This window comes from Phascolarctos cinereus, unplaced genomic scaffold, assembly GCF_003287225.1.
Source record: "Phascolarctos cinereus isolate Bilbo 61053 unplaced genomic scaffold, phaCin_HiC Scaffold_5;HRSCAF=322, whole genome shotgun sequence".
Taxonomy (NCBI): Eukaryota; Metazoa; Chordata; class Mammalia; order Diprotodontia; family Phascolarctidae; genus Phascolarctos; species Phascolarctos cinereus.
The window spans coordinates 289,177,012-289,197,034 of NW_027555958.1; the positions used below are offsets into that span (position 1 = coordinate 289,177,012).

Here is a 20,023-nt window from a genome sequence, read left to right on the forward strand (position 1 = left end):
GAAGGGGACAGAAGACAGAGTCTCGGAGCACATGCGCAATTAGTGGCCATAATTAAATATCATCGTTTTTGTTGGGCCTTTTTAGCTGTGTTTGACCCTTTCTGACCTCATTTGGGGTTTTCTTGGCAAAGATACTGGACTGGTTTGCCATTTCCTTCTGCAGATGAGGAAACTGAGGCAGACAGAGTTAAGTGACATGCCCAGGGTCACACAGCTAGTCAGTGTCTGAGCCTAGATTTGAACTCTGGCCTGCCAGGCCAGGCATTCTAACTACTGCGCCACCTCGCTGCCGTGACTTGGATGATGCTCCAGCAAAGGAGACTGGGGAGCGGTGAGACAAGTACAAGGAAGACTGAGAGGGAAACTTATCAGAAAAACCCAGAGAGGGGGTAATATCTGGGAGGAGTTAAATATTGCAGAAAAGTCCCAGAGGGCGAAGATTAAGAAGCAATTAAGAGATCATGGGGGGGGGATATGGGGTTGCTAGGTAACGCAGTGGAGAGAACACCTGCTTTGGAGTCAGGAGAACCTGAGTTCAAATGTAGCCTCAGACATTTACTAGCTGTGTGACCCTAGGCAAGTCACCTAACCCTGATTGCCTCCCCAAAATGAAAAAAATGGAGAGAGAGAGAGAGAGAGAGAGAGAGAGAGAGAGAGAGAGAGAGAGAGAGAGAGAGAGAGAGAGAGAGAGAGAGGGAGGGAAGAGAGGGAGAGGGAGAGGGAGGGAGGGAGAGGGAGGGAGAGAGGGAGGGAGAAAAGAGAGAGAGAGACAGAGAGAGAGGGAGGGAGGGAGAGAGAGAGATAGAGAGAGAGGGAGGGAGGGAGGGAGAGAGAGAGGAGGGAGAGAGGAGGGAGGGAGGGAGGGAGGGAGAGAGAGATCAAGAGTAACTTTGAATCGAGCATTTTTAATTGAGTGATGAGGTCTGAAGCCAATTTACTGGGAGTTGAGAGGAGATGAAGTAGAGGGGGCTTCTTTAAAGAAATTGGTTAGGAGGAGAAGACAGATACAGGACAGGAGTTAGCAGGTGTGGTGGGATTTGGGGTGTGTGTGTTTTTTTAAAGGGTTGGAGAATTTGTGCCCTGTTTCTTAGAAACTAGTAGATAAGGAGAGATGGAAGTTTAGAGAAAGTAGATAATGACTGGGGAAGTGTACTGGAGGAGATGGGAGGGGTTAGAATTAAGGGTACCTGTGGAAGGCTTGGCCTTGATGAGATTGCAGATCAAGCAGAGGATAAAAAAATAGGTTTGGGAGGAAAAAGAGAAAGGGAAAGATGGAATTATAGGAGGTTTTGAGCAGAGGAAGGCATTTCAGAGCTCGTAGTCACGAAAATGGAACAAGATCAAGGGTATAAGCATGTCTATGTGTATGTGAGGTGGAGGGAAGGAATAGTTTTGGAAGTTAAACAGACTGGGGAATGGGGATGTTTGAGGGAACTGGAACATGTGTGTATCTATGTTGAAATTCCCTAGTATGACAACGAAGACTGGTGGAAAGTGAGACTCTAAACCAAAGCAGTGGATTCACTGAGTGAAGAGGAAGACTATCCTGGGTGTTGGTAAGATAACAGCCACCGAGATCTGGACTGGGTGATAGATTTGGAATTAATGAATGAGCATTTATTTATTTGCGAGGCAGTTGGGGTTAAGTGACTTGTCCAGGGTCACACAGCTAGTAAGTGTCAAGTATCTGGTTTGAGCCGGATTTGAACTTAGGTCCTCCTGACTCCAGGGCTGCTGCTCTATCCACTGTATCACCTATTTGCCCTGAATGAGCATTTATTAAGCACCCGAAATGTGCTAAACACTATGCTAAGTGCTGGGAATAAAAATCCCCCCAAATCACAAACACACAAACAGAAAAACTCAATCCCTGAAATGAAAGAACTTATATTCTAATAGGGGTGGAAAAAATATATAGGAGAGCAGTATGTTTTGGTTTGGATAGTGTTAACAGAATTTTACTGAGCCAATCTCTAACCTGAGAATGATGGAGCAGCAGGCCAAAGACAAAGTGCCAGTAATTAGGTAGCTGTATAATTAATTAGTTTCATTATGAGGAACAGATTTGCAAATTGGGAATTCTCCTGATCAGAATTCCACCTTGCTGAAGTGAAGGCAGAGATTATATACATAAATCACAAGTGGGAAGATAGGAGGGAAGGTGGATTATAAATAATGTTTTCCTGGGCTTGACCGGTTTCCCACGACAAACCCCAAAATGGAAGACAATACAATAATTCTGGAGTCCTATGGGAGCAATATTGCCCAAGTCCTTGGAGGTCATTACATGGTGGGTCACAGGGCCAGAGTTCTGTGACAGGAACTACAGTCTTTGATTTGTTTCGCTTCAGGCATACAGGCAGAAGGATGCCAGTGATTTTGACCATTATCAAAAGTTTGATTTAGCTTTTCAAGCTGCATTGTAAGTCTGACTCACAAGAGAGGCAATTCTGAAAAATCAAATCTATTGGTATATTCATTACACAAATCATATTGATTATAATAAAAATCATAATTCCCTCTACAAGTGTTACAGAGATGATAAGTGGAGCCATAGGGGAACGAATTGACACATCCTTTTCAGTAGCCATGGCAATACTGGTTTCATCATGGTTCCCTAACTGGAAAACTTAAAGAGGCAGGGGGCAGGAGAATATATGTATGTGGTGACAAGATGGGAAGAGAGCCCGGGAAAGAAGTGAAGCATAGCTGGAGCCAGGCTAGATATAATAGACCATGTGAGGGATTCCCCAAACAGGAGAGCAGGACTCAGGACAGGCATTTCAGAGTTGAAAGGGTTAAGCCCTCCAGAGCTTATTTCTGGGTCCTGATATCTGGGAAGTGATACTCATCAGGGAGAAGTTGCTTATTGATAGCAATAGAGGGAGCATCTGAAAGGCGAGGGGGGAGGCAAGGAGTATTCCAGGTCCCTTTGTGGGACCTGTGAGTCAGGTAACATGGTACAAAGGAAGGCTTGGGATGCATTTTTGTCTGGAGAGAGCCAGGTCTCAATGAGAGCCAGGTGTTAGAAGAAGTATAAGGGGCAGAGGTCTAAAGGGAAAGTATGTTAGTTATGGAACAGGATTTCCATAGGGCACAGTGGAAAGACTAGGCAGATCTGGAATGGGACATTGCGGGGAGGGAACAATTGAGATTATTCCTAGAGTCCCTTCTTGTTCTAAATATATGATCCTAGGGCCTTGTAGTGCCTTTTTCTCTTCCCTCTTCCTAAGCAAATCCTATGTATCTAGGCTCTGCATAGATCCCACTTTTTTTTTTATGAGGCCAATTGGGGTTAAGTGACTTCCCCATAGTCACACAGCTAGTGAGTGTGTGTCTGAGGCTGGATTTGAACTCAGATCACCCTGACTCCAGGGCCGATGCTCTATCCACTGCGCCACCTAGCTGCCCTTAGATCCCACTTTCTTTATGAAATCTTTCCTGACTATTCTAGTCTTTACTGATCTCTTCTCCAAACTCCTACTGTGTTTATAAGTCTTTACCATACAACATAATATTAATAAAAATTGCTGTATAATACCTTACTCACAACAGTCCTGAGAAGTAGGTGGTATAAATATTATCAGTTTTACAGAGGAGGGAAACTGAGTCTTAGATGACTTCCTCGTGTTATATATTTAATGAATGTTACACCTGAGATGTAAGCACATGTTTTTCTTGTTTAGCACTCTTTCCACCATGCTATACATCTCCCTAAATAAATGCATGTAATCAAATTTAATATTAATGATACTTTAATGATAATGATAATTAGATAGGTGGATGGACGGATGGATAGAGCATTTAGTAATCAATTACTATGTTCTAGGCATTGTGCTAAGCCTTGGGGTTACAGATGCAAGACAGTCCTTGACTTCAATGAGTTTATATTCTAATGGATAAAGACTCTGTATAAGGGCAGTATTAAGAAGAGGGGTAAAGTGGAAGAGAGGGAGGCAGTGGGGTGTGGAGTTTACCAGGAAGTCACATGGAGCCCTGGTTCAGGAAAAGACAAGTAAGACTGTTTTCCCAGACTATTTTTTATGTTCTGGCCAAGAAGTACTATATTTATAATCACATACAGATAAACCTAGAAGGAGGTGGACTGTAGTCAGGGATAGGTAGGTGGCTCAGTGAATAGAGCACCGGGCCTGAAATCAAAAGACTCATCTTCCTGAGTTTTAATCTGGCCTCAGACACTTACTAGCTATGTGACTCTGCGCAGGTCACTTAATCCTGTTTGCCTCAGTTTCCTCATCTGTAAAATGAACTGGAGAAGGAAATGGCAAACCACTCCAATTTCTCTGCCAAGAAAATCCCGAATGGATCACGGAAAGTCAGACATGAATGAACAAGGCCATGTCTCACTGTCCTCTTTCCTGGTCAGACCAAATATAGAGTGTCACATTCAGTTGAATGACCAAGACAAGAAGAGGCCTAGAAACCAGGCTGTAGGAGGTTCAGGTAAAGGAGTTGGTGACGTTTAGCAGAGCAGACTTGGGGATTGTATGGACCCTTGGCTTCTGCTTGATGTGTTCTCTGAATCTGCAGCAGAACTTGAATGAGTTGATTTGTAATAATAACTATGCAACTTGCTATTTTAAAATCTAACAACTTAGCTGTTTATAATGTTTTTTTTTAAGGTTTACAAGGCATTCTATAGATATCATCTCACTTGATACAGTAACCTTGTGAGGTAGACAGTGTATCCATTTTACAGATGAGGAAACTAAGGCTAAGACTTTTCTCCAAATAAGGTGCCTAGTAAATGACAGAGCTAAGATTTAAAAAAAAAAAAAAAGAACAGCAACAGCCCAGGTTTTTTGATTCCAAGTCAAATGTTCTTTCCACAAAATGTACTGCATGCTGCCCCAAGTTGTGATGAAGCTTATTCATCATTTGGTCCCTTGTTGCCCTTATTGCTTATATTGGGGCGTTCTGTTATGTGGTTGTGCTTTTTAAAAAAAACAGGAGGGGGGCAATAAAAACTCATTGAGTTTCATTTATAAAGTGCTCATCAAGATACCGTTTCAGGAGCAGCACGTCCCAAAAATGCTCATGAGCGTCTGTGGCCAGCAGTGATTTTCTGAGGTTCCTTGACCACCTTAGTGAGCACACTGTTCTTGCAGCTTCTGTAATCAAAGGCGTTTTCATTCTTCCTATAGGAGAGAATCTGCCCAAAGCCAACCCAAAAGGAGAAGCCTCAAGCATGGATAGCTTGAAATTTTAGTTGGTCTCACCACAGACCTTTTCCTGTTTTTAGCTGACTTATCACCAATCATACTTTCCCAACCACACAAGTCTTTTTTTTTCAAGTGTTATCGATTTGTTTATTTTAATTATATATGTCATTCTCCTCTCCAGTTCCCTTCCCCCATTGAACCTTCCCTTACATTAAAGAAAAGCCCAGTGAACCCAGCCTGGGACAAGGGGTAAGGGGGTAGGTTACCAGTGTATACCGCATTCCATACCCACAGCCCCCTACCTTTCAGGGGAGGGAAGGGAAGTGTGTTTAATCTTCTCTCTGAGACAGATTGGTCATTTCATTTCATGTTGTCAGAGTTTGGTCACCTCTTAGTATTGTTCTTTCCCTTTCTTCTGATAAACCTGTCTTTAAGAAGGGAGATGATGCTAGTGGTAATGGAAAGCAACAGGATTCACACTGGAGTATATTTTGCCTTTAGGTTCCATTGAGGCAGGGTGGGCTTGGAATCAGGAAGACCTGAATTCAAATGCGACTTTTTAGTTTAGTAATTTTTCCAGTCATGTCCAACTCTTTGTGACTCCTTTTGGGGTTTTCTTGGCAAAGGTGCTGGAATGGTTTGCCATTTCCTTCTTCAGCTCATTTTACAGATGAGGAAACTGAGGCAAACAGGGTTAAGTGACTTGCTAAATGTCACACAGCTAGTGAATATCTTAGGCCAAATTTGAGCTCGGGTCTTTTGGACTCCAGACCTGGCACTCCATCCACTGCACCACCTGGCTGCCCTGATCTGGCTTTAGATACTTAATATCTGTGTGACCCTAGGCAAGTCATTTAACCTGTGTTTGTCTCAGGATTGTTGTGAGGATCAAATATTTGTAAAGCACTTAGCACGATTTCTGGCACATGTTAGCTATTATTATTACTATTACTACTACTACTAGTACTACTACTACCTCTCAGGGTTGTTAGAAGGATCAAATGAGATAATATTTGTAAAACACTTAACACAGTATCTGGCACATAATAAGCATTATGCTTATTCCTCGTCCCCCTTGTGTTTGGATCAGTGCCTCAAATTTTGGAAAAATGTAGTGCCTTGCTTTTCGCTCCACTGGTAGAAGCAGTTAAGGTGTTGCTGTTGTTATGTGTTGCTGGAGAAGGGCTTTGTAGAGCCTCTCGGCGTCGCTGCGGGCGGAGACTGGGCGATGCCGAGGCCAGTTTCCCCGGCTCCGCGGGGAAGGCTTTGAGCCTTTTGCTTGAGGGGGAGGGGTGCTGGCCGGTTGAAGGCAGCGGCCGGAGGCCCGCGGGCGAGATGGCGGCCACCTTCTTCGGGGAGGTGGTGAAGGTGCGGTCCCGAGCGGTGACGGAGGAGGAGGAAGACGAGGAGGAGCTCTGGGCGCCCCAAAACCCGGACCGAGAGGTCCGGCGCGAGCTCGAGAGGAAGCGAGTAGAGAGGTCCTGCAAACGCAGACAGACTTATCTTTGGAAATTCCCCTGCTAGAGCAGTATCCATGTTCGAAGTTTATAATGGCAATAGAAAATAACGCGGTAGCATTTTTGTCTTCATTTGTTCTGAATTCAGAAACTTGGGGGAAATCGGATCTACTAAGCTATGGAATGAAGGGTGCAGAACAATAGATACAACAAATCTTTCCCTAACAGATGCCTTTTGTGTGTTCTACCGTCTAGTCAGATCCTAGTTTTCCTGTGTCAGTGTAGCTGCTATGTTGCTGAAGATCAACAATATCAATGGCTTGAAAAGGTTTGGTTCTTCCCCGAATAGAAATTTACAGATAAACTATTCTTACTTCTCCTCATGTGACTGAATATAAAAACACAGAGTTTCCAAGATGCTGCCTGCTGTACACTTTTAGAACAGCCAAATATCATACATGATCTTCCTGCTGCAGTTCTGAGTTACTGTCAAGTGTGGAAAATTCCAGCAATTCTATACCTGTGTTATACTGATATAATGAAATGAGACCTAGTTACAGTTGACGCTTTCAAACCAATACTTGGTTCAAAAAGCTTGAAAGGATTAGTTAAGAATGTTCCCCATGGTACAGAGATACTGAAGAAACTGGTGACAACAAATGAAATTCAGAGCAACATCTACACGTGATTTTGTATTGATTTTTGAAAGTCATGGGTGCGAGTGGCAGAAAGAGAAATATCCTGTAGTTCTAACTAATTTACCTAGTGGAAGAAAGCAAAATAAAGAGTTTATTTTAAAGTAAAGAAAAAGTGCGTTGTAAATCTTCAAGTGCTATTAGGAATATGAATTATTATTTATTGAAAAATTGTTGAGCATGGATGAATGGAACCTAGAACAACTGTAGAGCTATTCTTTACTCCCACCATAATAAAATTGACTTCAGTAATTCGGGGATGAGTACTCCCACAATCAATGCAGATTGCAGTGCCTTTTATAATTTGGTAGGTTTTCTTTGTGAATTAGTCTGGCTGATAAGATTCCACTCCTTGAAGCTAGCCTTCCTACTAATACAAGCCCTCCAGCAAGTTCCCTAGGTTGGTCCTCAGATGACACAGTCACCAGCCTGTAATGCAAATCCTTCCTACCATGTGCTTCTCTTACTTGGCCTTCAAGACCTCAGGGTTCCCTGTACCCTGCAATGAGGCATTAGAAAAGGACTTCACTATGCTATTACTGATACCTCATGTTGTGATAACTCTTTATCCACTTTACTCATAGTAATCCTGGAGGCCAATAGCATTGGTATTATTGCCCTTTTACAGATGTGAACATTTAGGCTCAGAGTGAAGCTACTTCCTCTGGCTCAAGTTCAACTGAATTCAGGGTTTAAACTTGGATTTTCCAAGTCCAAGGCTATGTCTTCAAGACCAATGCTTTTTCTTTAAAAATTTTGTTGATGTTTCCTTTTTTGTTTTTTAAACATCACTGTCATTTCTGAGTAATCCTCCCCCACCATAGAACTCACCCTTGTCACAATGAAAAGCAGTTAAGTAAAACAAACTGACAGGTCAACTCTATCTGATGGAATATACAACATTCCATAAATGCCTGCTGGCCACTGCCTCTCAACCAAGAAGACTTAGAAGTATGTTTCATCATCAGCATTCTGGAATCATGACGGGTCATGGCATTAATATGAATTCTGGTGTTTTTAGTGTTGTTCACCTTTAGGTTGTTGTGATTATAGTGTATATTGTTCTCTTGGTTCTGCTTTCTTCAGTCAGTTCATTTATTTTCAATGTATTTTATTTTTAATTCAGGGACCAAAACAAGCCATTTCCATAATGTAGTGCAATTAAAAAAAAGGTGATTGCACATGAAATTGCAAATCTACCATGTACAACTTGCTTGCTGTTGCCTCCAAATATATATCAGTTATCATGTAAATTTCTTTTTTTTTCTTTTTTTCTTCCTTCCCTTCCCCCCTGTCGCTCTAGGGATGACTACCATTAGACACAAATTCATGTATGTATACACCTATATATTTATACATACTAAACACATGTACACATACATATACACACATAAATACATACATATGTACACACACATATATATGTAAAATTATTCTATTATTTCTAATATAAATGATTCAGTCAGTTCATAGACATTTTCCCAAGTGTCTCCAAACTCCTCATGTTCATCGTTTCTTATGGCACAATAAAATTCCATTATATACATATATTGCCATTTGTTCTGTCATCCTCTGCTTGATGGGCACCCATTTTGGTTCCATTTTTTGCTTCCACAAAAAAGTACTTTTATGTATGTTTTACTATAGATGGTACCTCTCACTCTGGTTTTTACTTACCTCTTAGGGATAAATATAGCCCATTAGTGAATAGGGTCAGAGGCTATGAACAATTTATTGAATTTTCTCATATAATATAAAAAATTATTTTCTATAATGGTTGGGCTAATTCAATATACAAGTGTGCCTGTCCAGGGATATGCTAGAGTCAACCTATACCAGCTCTTGAGAGTTTATTGTCAAATATTCAGTGTGAGCATTTATACCTTGCAAATTGGCAAACATTATAAACCAAGGCTTGATTTATTGGTTTTTTTTTTGATCATCTAGACTTGAGAAAGTGATGGAGAAAATGTTAATAATACAGTTTAAACTTAAAAGTGTGTCCTATGTACTTTTTTTTTTTTTGGAGAGCCAACTGTTAAACATTTACCAGCATACTCCCATCTGTTTTACTACGGTGTTTCTACCATGGAATATTTCCAAGACCATTATTTTTTCTACGGCCCTAACTATCTCTCTAGAAAGGTTTACACACAGGAAATTCTCTTTCTTATAGAAAGTGGTAAATGAATGCTGCTTGACTTTTGCTTCCTAAGTATGTGATCATTCATTCATTTGTTCATGAAATGCATTGTTGGGGGATTGGGGATACAGAGATGAATAAAATATGTTGCCTGTCCCACAGATTCTGGCTAATGGGGTAATTGGGACCTGTAGGGAGATTTATCTTTCAAGTTATAGGAGTTTTAGCCATTACAACCATAGATTAAAGATGAGATATATTTGCTGTGCTTTGAGGCAGAGGTATGAGACTGTAACTGAGACTGGATTGCATTAGTAGTCTGAGTGTAAGATGTCTAATAGCTAGCATTTATATAGCACCTAATATGTGCCAGGCACTGTGCTAATTGTAGATGCTTGGCCAAGTACTCATTCTAACTGAATCTAATGCATTAGAGGACCTCAGGCCTAAGTCACAGGAGTACTACCTCAGGTTGAATCTGATACTTATTAATTGTATAACCTGAGGCAAGTCATTTAATATCTATACCTTAAGCTGTCCCTTGGACTTATATACTAAATTGAAGTCTGCTATGCTTGGGTGGATATGGACAGAGTTCTCATGCCAGCCCATAATGACAAAACCACAGATATATTTTTTTCCTAATGTTGTGGCAGTTTTATTTTATTTTATATTTTATTTTCCCCCAATTACATGTAAAAACAATTCCCCCCCATTATTCTTTTTATTTCTTCTGGTTCTGCTGTGATTTCACCTTGCTCATTTACTATTTTGGGTTTTTAATTTAATATTTTATTTTTCTCCAATTGTATGTAAAAATAATTTTTAATGTTCATTTTTTAGACATTTTTTCTCTCTCCCATCCCTTCTCATTGAAAAGGCAAGCAATTTGATATAGATTATACATGTACAGTCAGGCAAGTGTGCAATCAGACAAAACATTTCCATATTAGTCATGTGAAAGAAAACACAGACACCCCCCCAAAAAAAACCCAAAACATCAAGGAAAAGAAAGTTTTTAGAAGTATGCTCCAATCTGCATTCAGAATCCATCAGTTATTTCTCTGGAGATGGATAGCATTTTTCATCACAAGTCCTTCAGAATTATCTTGGATCAATGTATTATTGAGAATAGCTGTCATTGACCATCATACAATATTGTGGTTACTATGTACAGTATTTTGAAAACCAGAGAACTTTAGAGATATCTGTCTCTAATCTGTCCTTCTATCTATCTGTCTATCTGTCTGTCTAGTCTAACTTTCCCTGCTGCCTGCAAATATACCCCTTGTCTCTACCATCCTCAAAAAACCCTCTCTTGATCTAACCATCCACACTATCATCTCATATCTCTCCTGTCTTTTGTGCCTAAATTCTTTGAGAAGGCCACCCAGGATAGTTGCCTTCATTTCTCTTGTCATTCTTTTCTTGACTCAGAAGTGGGGCTTCCAGCCTCATCATTCCACCAAAACGACTCTCTCCAAAATTATCAATGACCTTTTAATTGCCGAATCCAATGGCCTTTTCTCAGTCTTCATCCTTCTTGACTTTTCTTCAGCCTTTGAGACTGTTGATCACCCTCTTCTCCTTGATACTGTCTTCTCTCTAGGTTTTCATGACATCTTCTGCATCACTATTACCTCCAGTATCAATGTGACAACTCCATTTCCTTTGCTGGATCTTCATCCACCTCATGCCTGCTGACAGTGAGGGTCCCCCAAGGCTCTGTCCTAGGTTCTCTTTTCTTCTCCCTCAGTATTTTACTTGGTGATCTCATCTGCTCCCATGGCTTCAGTGATCTTGTGAGAGAGTAGGGATAAGAGAGTGGGCATTCCGATGAAGAAGACAGAATAGAATGGGATTGCTTGTACATGTAGAGGGTTTTTCCTTGGCTAGGAGAAAGACTATGTCTTCATGTGAAATGAGTGGAGAAGATAGTGGCAGAATGCCTCTGAATGATGTGAGAAGAGAGAAGAGTGAGCCCTCTTTGAATAGCCTCAATTTTTTTTTCCAGTAAAATATGAGGCAAAGTTCTCTCTTACCAGTTCCCACCATTTTATTTATCCTTGAACTTCAAATGACTCTCAGCCCATAGGAAACTTGAGGGATGAAAAGGTTTGGAAGAGTTGCTGTGGGGAGTGGGGTAGTGAATTGATTAGGGAGATGTAAAAGGACTATCTTGCTGCAGTGAGGGCCCAAGTGAGATTATGTAACATAAACTTGTAGAGCACCCAGTCAGAATCATTGTTCTCTAGCTTGGTTCAATAGCTGTGAGTAATCCAAGGCTGAGGTTTGGAAGGGCAAGGTCTTCTCTATAGGATAAAGGGACAAAGAACTATAAAAATGAAAACAATGTAAAGTAGAACTGGTTCACTAAAGGGTCAAGATAGGGAAGAGAGTATAGCTAGTGCAGGTTTGATAGCCTGGGAACAAACGAGAGGTTGAGGAACTGGAAGTTCCAGTGAGAACAATGAATGAAGTTTAGGGTTTCAAGGCAGAGAGAGAAGTGGAATGCCAACAGATTACAATCAGATATAGGACTTTCAGAATTCATGAACATGAGTGTGGAACATTGATGAGTGAAGGCGAAATCAAGTGTATGATGATTTCTCTGCTTTGCTGTGGTGAGGTGGAAGAGAAGCTCATGGGAAATGAATACATTGAGGAATTAGGACCTTAGGGAATATCAGTATGTGTGTTGCAGTCCCCAGTCAGGGAAGGAGTTGGGGAAGAAAGACAGAGAGCCAAGCACTCACTGAGGAAAGAAAGGGAGAAAAAGAGTATGAGCCCCCTGAGAGCTGGGACTGTTTTACCTTCTTTGTATTCCTAGTACTTTGAGCAGTGGTTGGCACCTAGTTAAGTGCTTAATAAATTCTGGTTCACTCTTGAGAAAGGGAGGAAGGAGAGAAGAAAAGAAGGAAGGAGGGAAGAAAGGAAGGAGGGAAGGAAGGAAGAAAGAGAGAAAGAAAGAAAGAAGGAAGGAAGGAAAGAAGGAAAGAAAGAAAGAAAGAAAGAAAGAAAGAAAGAAAGAAAGAAAGAAAGAAAGAAAGAAAGAAAGAGAAGGAAAGAAAGATCCTCGAAGTCTGTAGACAGTAGCTACCAGAATTAAGCATTTTTTTGTGCCAGACATTAGTGCTGGTGATACAATTCCATAAAATGAAACAATGACCACGCAGAATTCCAAAGGACTCTTGAAACATGCTATCCACTTCCAGATAAAGAGCTGTTGGACTCAAACTGCCGATTGAATCATATTCTTTTCTCTTTCTTTTTTTCTTTTCTTTTCTTTTCTTTTCTTTTCTTTTCTTTTCTTTTCTTTTCTTTTCTTTTCTTTTCTTTCCTTTTCTTTCCTTTTCTTTCCTTTTCTTTCTTTCTTTTTTCTTTTCTTTCTTTTCTTTTCTTTTCTTTTCTTTTTTTCTTTTCTTTTCTTTTCTTTTCTTTTCTTTTCTTTTCTTTCCTTTTCTTTTTTCTTTTCTTTTCTTTTCTTTTCTTTTCTTTTCTTTTTTCTTTTTTTGATGCGGCTAATGGGAGATTTTGTTTTACAAGACTATACATATTTGTAGTGGATTTTGTTTTTCTTGCCTTCTCAATGGGTAGAGTAGGCCAGATAGAGAGAATTTGGAACTGAAAATAAAATGAATTAAATTTTTAAATTACGAAAGTGAGACCATTGACCTGACTTCAGGGAGTTTATATCCCTAATAGGGAGAGGCAACACAAATATAGGACAAGAGGTCAGGAAGGGATTGTCTGGGGAGTCATAGAGACATTGAGTTGATACATTATACAGTTGATTGACATGCCCTTTCTAAGAACAATGGTCATATTCACCAGATAATCACCTAGCATTTACTAAGTGCCTAGCATGTGCCAGGCCCTAGAGTTACAAATAACAAAGAATAGAACGAACCCTACTCTCAAAGACCTTATATTTACACATATAAGCACATAATATATGACAAATATATATAGTCAACTTTCATATGTATATACATGTATATACACGTGTGATAGTTGATTTTATTACTGAGCCTAAAGACAAGAGTTGGAAAGTGGGGAGAGAGAGTAACAGGAAACATGGCAAGATGATGAAGGTAGGTGGCTCAGTGGGATGTAAAGAATCGCTTGGTCTGAGCCTAGCTAGATAGAGTGGGCTACTTAATTTTGCACTTACTCACCAATTCAGATAGCTCAGCCTGAAGCAGAAAATCCAAAGCTGGGTGGATAATCTCCCCCAAGGAGGACTGGATATATTTTTTCTGGTGGTCCAGTCCAGAGGTGCTGCTCAAGGATGGGGAGAAACAGCAGAGCCACAGAGTGGATGGATGATGGATTTAGAGCTGGAGAGGGCCTTAGGTTGGCCATATAGTCCAACTTCCTCATTTTACATATGAGGAAACTGAGTCACCCAGAAGGTAAATAACTTGCCCAAGGTCATACAGCTAGTAAATGTGTGAGGTGGGATTTGAACCTAGGTCTTCCTGGCTCAAAGTTCAGTGCCCTATCCACCATGCCGTGATACCTCTCCAAGGGCTCCAAGGAAGCATGGTCTGGATTAGGAAAATGGGGCTAGGTTAAGTGATTGAACCTAGGTCATAGCACAGAGCCAGGATTTCAGCTTAGGTCCTGTGGCTCCAAATTCACTGTTCTTTTTATTGGATCACACATCTCTTGTGCTAGAGAGGTTCTTAGGTGACTGGATAGACTAGTTCCTAAGCCAGAAAATCATGGCTCTTAAACACTGGAGCAGTGATCCCTAGAATCCTCCAGTACATTCCATCCTGGCCATTTTCCACTCTGCCCTCCTGGGGAGCTTAACACTTTACTAGGAACTTAACCCTTAACCCTTAACTAGGAACTCCCAGTCTGGCACCTATACTGCTCTGGTTCATGAATATTTCTCATGGCTGGCTACCACCATGTTTCACAACCCACTGTGGTCATTTTCTTGCCATTCAGTGCTTTGTCTTTGCCCTTTTGGACCACAAGACCTAAACATCTACCTACCTCTGGACATAGTGTGTCTTCCCCTCCCTCTGACCCCTTACCTTCCAGCTCTGGAATGGTAATGAAACCAGCATTGCCATTGCTCCTAGAAAGGACATGCTGATCAACTCCTCCATGGCTCCATTTATAGTCTCTTTGGCTTCCCAAACCAAAACAATTGCTCCCTGGCTCCCACCTTTTAGATATTCCCTTACGAAGTTTCCCCATATAAGCTCCTTGAGCGCAAAGACTGTCGCTCAATTTTTTATTTTTATTTCTAGCCCTTAGTATACCATTTGGTACCCAGTAAGCACTTAATAATGTTCTTTTCTTTTTTCATTTCACTTCTTTTTCTCCTTTTTTTCTTTCTTTCTCTTCCCTCCCTCTCTCCCTCCCTTCCTGCCTTCCTTCCACCTGCCTGCCTGCCTGCTTTATTTCCTGCTTTCCTGCCTTCCTCCCCCGCTCCTTCCTTCTACCTTATTTCTTGCCTTCCTTCCCCCTCCCTCCCTCTCTCCTTTCCTTCCTTCCTTCCTTCTGCCTGCCTGCTTTATTTCCTGCCTTCCTTCCTTCCTTCCCTCCTTCCTTCCTTCCTCCCTCCCTCTCTCCCTCCCTTCCTCCCTCCCTTCCTTCCTTCCTTCCTTCCTTCCTTCCTTCCTTCCTTCCTTCCTTCCTTCCTTTCATGTTGGCAGCAGTTTTCAGAAGTGGTATGATGGAGAGTGCAGAATTAGGAGTGCAAGGGCTTTTTTTGGTGGGGGGGGAGTCCACTCTTGGCTATGATGTTTATTAAATTTGGGGGCAAGGTACTTAACCCTCTGACTTTCAGCTTCCTTATCTATAACATGAGAAGCTGGTACTAGATAAACTGAGATCCCCTCCAGTTCTTAATTCTATAATTAATCATAGTACACAGGATTGTTTTAAGGTTCAAATGAGATAACATATGTGAAGCACTTTGCAAATCTTAAAGTGGTATATAAATGCTATCTAAGCGCTATATAAATGTATTCTTCTTGTTTTTGTGGTTGTTGTGGTTGTTGTTATTACTGTCATGTCTTATATCCCAGTTAGGGCCTTTCTGCATCACGTTGTTTTAGAGGCCAATCTTTGCCTCATTTTTTATTAAGCTGTAATCACTGAATGGGTGTTACCTCAGTCAAACTGAGACCCGTTAAAGACCTTAGCTTGAAAAGGCCAAGCTCTCCCACCGCATCCTGGGCCATCATCTCCAGTCCTCCTGATCCATATCTGGCCATTGGACCCAGAAGACTCTGGAGGAGAAAGTGAGGCTGGTGGCTTTGCACAGCCCTGTCTCACTTAAATCCAAGTCACTTGCACATCATGGCATCACCTTCCTGATGTCATGGTCCTCTTTGAGAATGAAGGACAAACAGCAAGCAAGTTTTAGACCTAAGACCTCTGTCTCAGATGCCTTTCTCTATATAAGCTGTATATAACTTTCTCTTCCCTCCCTTCCTTCCTTCCTTCTTTCCATTCTTCCTGCCTTCCTGCCTTCTGCCTTATTTCCTTCCTTCCTGCCTTCCTGCCTTCTGCCTTATTTCCTTCCTTCCTGCCTTCTGCCTTATTTCCTGCCTTCCTGCCTTCCTTCCCCCTCCTTCCCTCCTTTTATAGTATATAAGCTATAGAAAAGTAGGAGACTTAGGAGACTTTCCATGTGAATAGGAGTCTTCTGGCAGAGCAGGCTTGTGGTCAGTTATCCAGAATGTCAGCAACTCCACCTCCTTGTCTCCCCTGGTGAGTTCATAGGAGTTCTGGGTTTCTTTCTTCCACTCAGTCTGTTTATTGGGGATGCATTTAGTTGCCTTTTGGATTGCCATGTGCTCTTTGAAAGAGAAGCCAATTACCTTTACAATCTTGCGGTTTCTTTGCTGCCTTGAAAGCTCTGGCCTGCTTCAGTAGGGTGACTGTATGTGCCTGGGTTTCCTTCCTCTTGCATCAGTCAGTCTTGGTGAGTGTACAAGAGGTTATTGATGGAAAAGATAAACAGATTACTTAGACTGCAAGCTAATAATTGCCTGGTGTTTTTTTTTAAAACATGCCTTTCATCATTTAGTGCATTGTTTGTTTTGCTGCCCGAGGCCTGGTTGGAGTACACATGGTGTGGTGGGCATCTGTTGTTGTGATGTTTGTGTGCCATGGGAGCTGGGCTTTTGGAAGCAAAGTCAGTATGTGAGAGGGCTTGAGAGAGATTTCACTGAAGGAGAATCCTGGGTACAAAGTGACCACCATATGACACTACCATGTGCTTTCTGTTGCCCGTTTTCCCCCAAGCACACACATTGCTGCAGCCATAGACCTTTAGGTAGTCAGCTAGACAGAGCATTTATTCTGTACTTGCTATGGGCAGCTACATGGCAAAGCGGATAATGAGCCAGGCCTGGAGTCAGGAAGACTCATCTTTGGGAGTTCAAATCTCGGCTCAGATACTTACAAGCTGTGTAAGTCACTTCACCCTGTTTGCCTCAGTTCCTCATCTGTAAAATGAGCTGGAGAAGGAAATGACAAACTACTTTAGTACCTTTACCAAGAAAACCCCAAATGAGGTCACAGAGAGTTAGACACGACTGAACAATAAAGTATTTGCTACGTGCCAGGCACTGTGCTGAGCTCTGGTGATACAAATACAAGCAAGCAAGACAGTCTCGACACTCAAGAGGCTTACATTCTAATGGGAAACGACATTACATAAAGGGGAGCTAGAAAGCATGTGTTAGAAGAGGGATGCTCAAGCAACATGGTTTGGAGCTGGTGGTTGGGAAGGAGGTGAAATGGAGGCTTGATGCTAGGCAAGATAAAGTGAAAGGTCACCTGTGAAATCCCCTTGGGGGGGGGGAGTCCTCCCTGGAGGAATTCAAATTTATTTTGGAGAGGAGTAGAGGGATGAGGGCCAGATTGGAGGTGGCATGGGTTGGAGCTGGTAGCTGGGAAGTTAGAGGTAAGAAAGAACTTTAGAGATTATAACATGGATCTGTCTTGGGACTTACCTAAAGGGGTTGTGACCAAGCCCTTTCTTGGTAATGCCCCCATACTGATAAGTAGTTATCTGAAGAGTTCAAGAAGGGAGAAATCCAAAATGTTTTGGTGGCCACAAATGTGAAACTGATTCTTAATCCATAGTTGTTTTTTTTTGCTTATCCATGTGGTAATTTCTGGTAATATTTATAAATGAGAGAGGGAACGTGGTGTTAAGGATAGAGACCTGACCTCAAAGCCAGGAAGACCTGGGTTCCAGTCCTGCCTCTGATATATACTGGTTGTGTTATCTTGGGCAAGTCACTTAACTTCTAGGCAACTTTCTAAAACTATAAATTAGAGAGAAGGTGCCAGCCTACATTGGTGGAGGGAGTTTTCTCATCTGGAAGTTCCCTATGCCAGTGGAATCACATATTCAGTTCCTGTTGTTGTTCAGTCATCACCCTAACCCTTTGTGACCCCATTTAGGGTTTTCTTGGCAGAGATACTGTAGTGGTTTGCCATTTCCTTGTCCAGCTCATTTTATAGGTGAGGAAACTGAGGCAAACAGAATTAAGTGACTTGCTCAGAGTCACATAGGTAGTAAATGTCTGAGGCTGGATTTGAACTCGGGTCTTCCTGACTCCAGGCCCAGAGCTCTGTCCACTGCGCCATCTGGCTACCTTTGTTTGGTCTCTACTCTCCTAATAATCATAATTTTTAAAAATTAAACATTTTTTCAATCAACAAAAATCTCCCTTCTTTACCTTCCACCGCTCCCCCACCTCCCTTTGATTGAAAAAGCAAGAAAAACAAAACTCCTATTATAAACATGTATAGTTGAGGAAAATAAATTCCCACGTTGGCCATGCTAAAAAAAAAATGCCTCAGTCTATACTCTTGAGTCCATTACCTCTCCGTTTGGAGGTGGGTAGCTTGTTTTATCATAAGTCCTCTGGAGTTATGGTTGATCACTGTGTTGACAGTCTTTCAAAGTTGTCTTTACAATATCGTTATTGTATAAAATGTTCTCTTGGTTGTGTTTACTTCACTCTGTATCATTCCATGTGAGTCTTCTCAGGTTTCTTGGAAACTATCTCCATCATTTCTTGTAGCACAATAGTAATCCATCCCATTCGTATACCATAACTTGTCTAGCCATTCCTCATTTGATGGGCGCCACACCCGACCCCCATTTTTCCAATTTTTTGTTACCACAGAAATAACTGCTATAAATATTTTTGTACAGATGAGTCCCTTTTCCTCTTTCTTTGGATATAGACTTTTGAATTTATCTCTTTAGCACTTGTATCACTGGGTCAGAGGGTATACACAGTTTAATAGCTTTCTGGGCATAAATCCAAACTGTTTTCTAGAATGGCCGGACCAGTTTTTGGTTCTACTAATATTTCATTAATGTACCTGTTTTCCCATAGCCTCGTTAGCATTTGTCATTTTCCTTTTGCATCAGTTTTGCCAATCTCATGGGTGTGAGGTGGAACCTTCGAGTTGTTTTAACTTGCGTTTCTCTAATTTCCCCTAATATTTAGAAAGTCAATATTGTGTCACAAATCACTAGCATTTAGGTTCTGAAGGCTCGTTTATCTGCCATTTGTTCAAGTGCACCGGGGCTTATTGCTTGAGTAACCTTTATCCGTTGATGATTATGACTGCTTTAGGACCTGGTGGTCACCTTTTTTGTCTTTTTTTTGTACATAACTCCGCACCCAAGTTGTATCTTACTTTCACTGGCAGTGAGTTGTTTGACTACAACACAGTGATTCTGACTTTTGGATCCATTCTCACTTTTCATTCCATTTTGATAGTATATTTATCTTTTTCTGCCCAAAGTACTTTCACATCTGTGATCTCATTTGATCCTTCAGTCAATCAGCGGTGGTAGCTGCTGATGAGAAACAGTACAGTTTAGTAAAAAGTGCATTGATTTAAGTGTGCATCCTAGCTTTGATGCTCTCCCCGGGCACATCTTTGAATCTTTGTTTCTTCCTCTTTACATGGGAGGAATGAGATGTAGGTAATGTAACTCTCAGAATAGCTGTGAGAAAGGTGTTTTATAAACTTTCAAGTGTCATAGAAATGTGAGCTGCTTAGTCTTCCTTTGAGGAACCCTGATGTGTCTCACTCAGTCTCTCCTAATGCTTTTCTTATTCTCTTTGTGCAGATCCAGTCCTGCAAGTCCCCACTCACGTTGAAGAGTAAGTTTCCCGATTCACTTCAGCTTTTTTTTCTGTGTGGTTTGTCTGAATTTGTTGCCTCCTACCCTGACTCTTTATATCCCTCCCCTTCTAGCAATGAAAGGAAACAGAGTTTGAATCAAAAAACTCCCAACCCAACAAGAGGGCTGACTCCCAGCCAGAATTTGGGTGTATTAGTGTGATCAGAGGTGAAAATGACCTTTCTCATGTCCATAGGGTTGGAGATAGGGACTGCACCTGGGATTTCTTTCTTAACGAAAACTACTGGATGAGGAAATTCCCTCTGGTACCTCTTCTGCAACTTACAGTCAAAACATTGCCTAAAGCAGTGAAGGTTGAACGAGGTAGCTAGGTGGTACAGTGATTAGAATGT

At 41.4% G+C, this 20,023-nt stretch overlaps 1 protein-coding gene and 1 pseudogene across 1 annotated transcript in view; both read left to right on the forward strand.

The window, feature by feature from the left end:
• ERN1 (endoplasmic reticulum to nucleus signaling 1) overlaps positions 1-20,023 on the forward strand; it is a 120,089-nt gene that overhangs the window by 46,949 nt on the left and 53,117 nt on the right. The window contains exon 3 of the mRNA XM_021002504.2: positions 19,617-19,650. Within this exon, the coding sequence (XP_020858163.1) occupies positions 19,617-19,650 (34 nt within the window). The remainder of the gene's footprint in view (positions 1-19,616; positions 19,651-20,023) is intronic.
• Positions 6,411-7,468, forward strand: LOC110219286 (proteasome assembly chaperone 1 pseudogene; annotated as a pseudogene).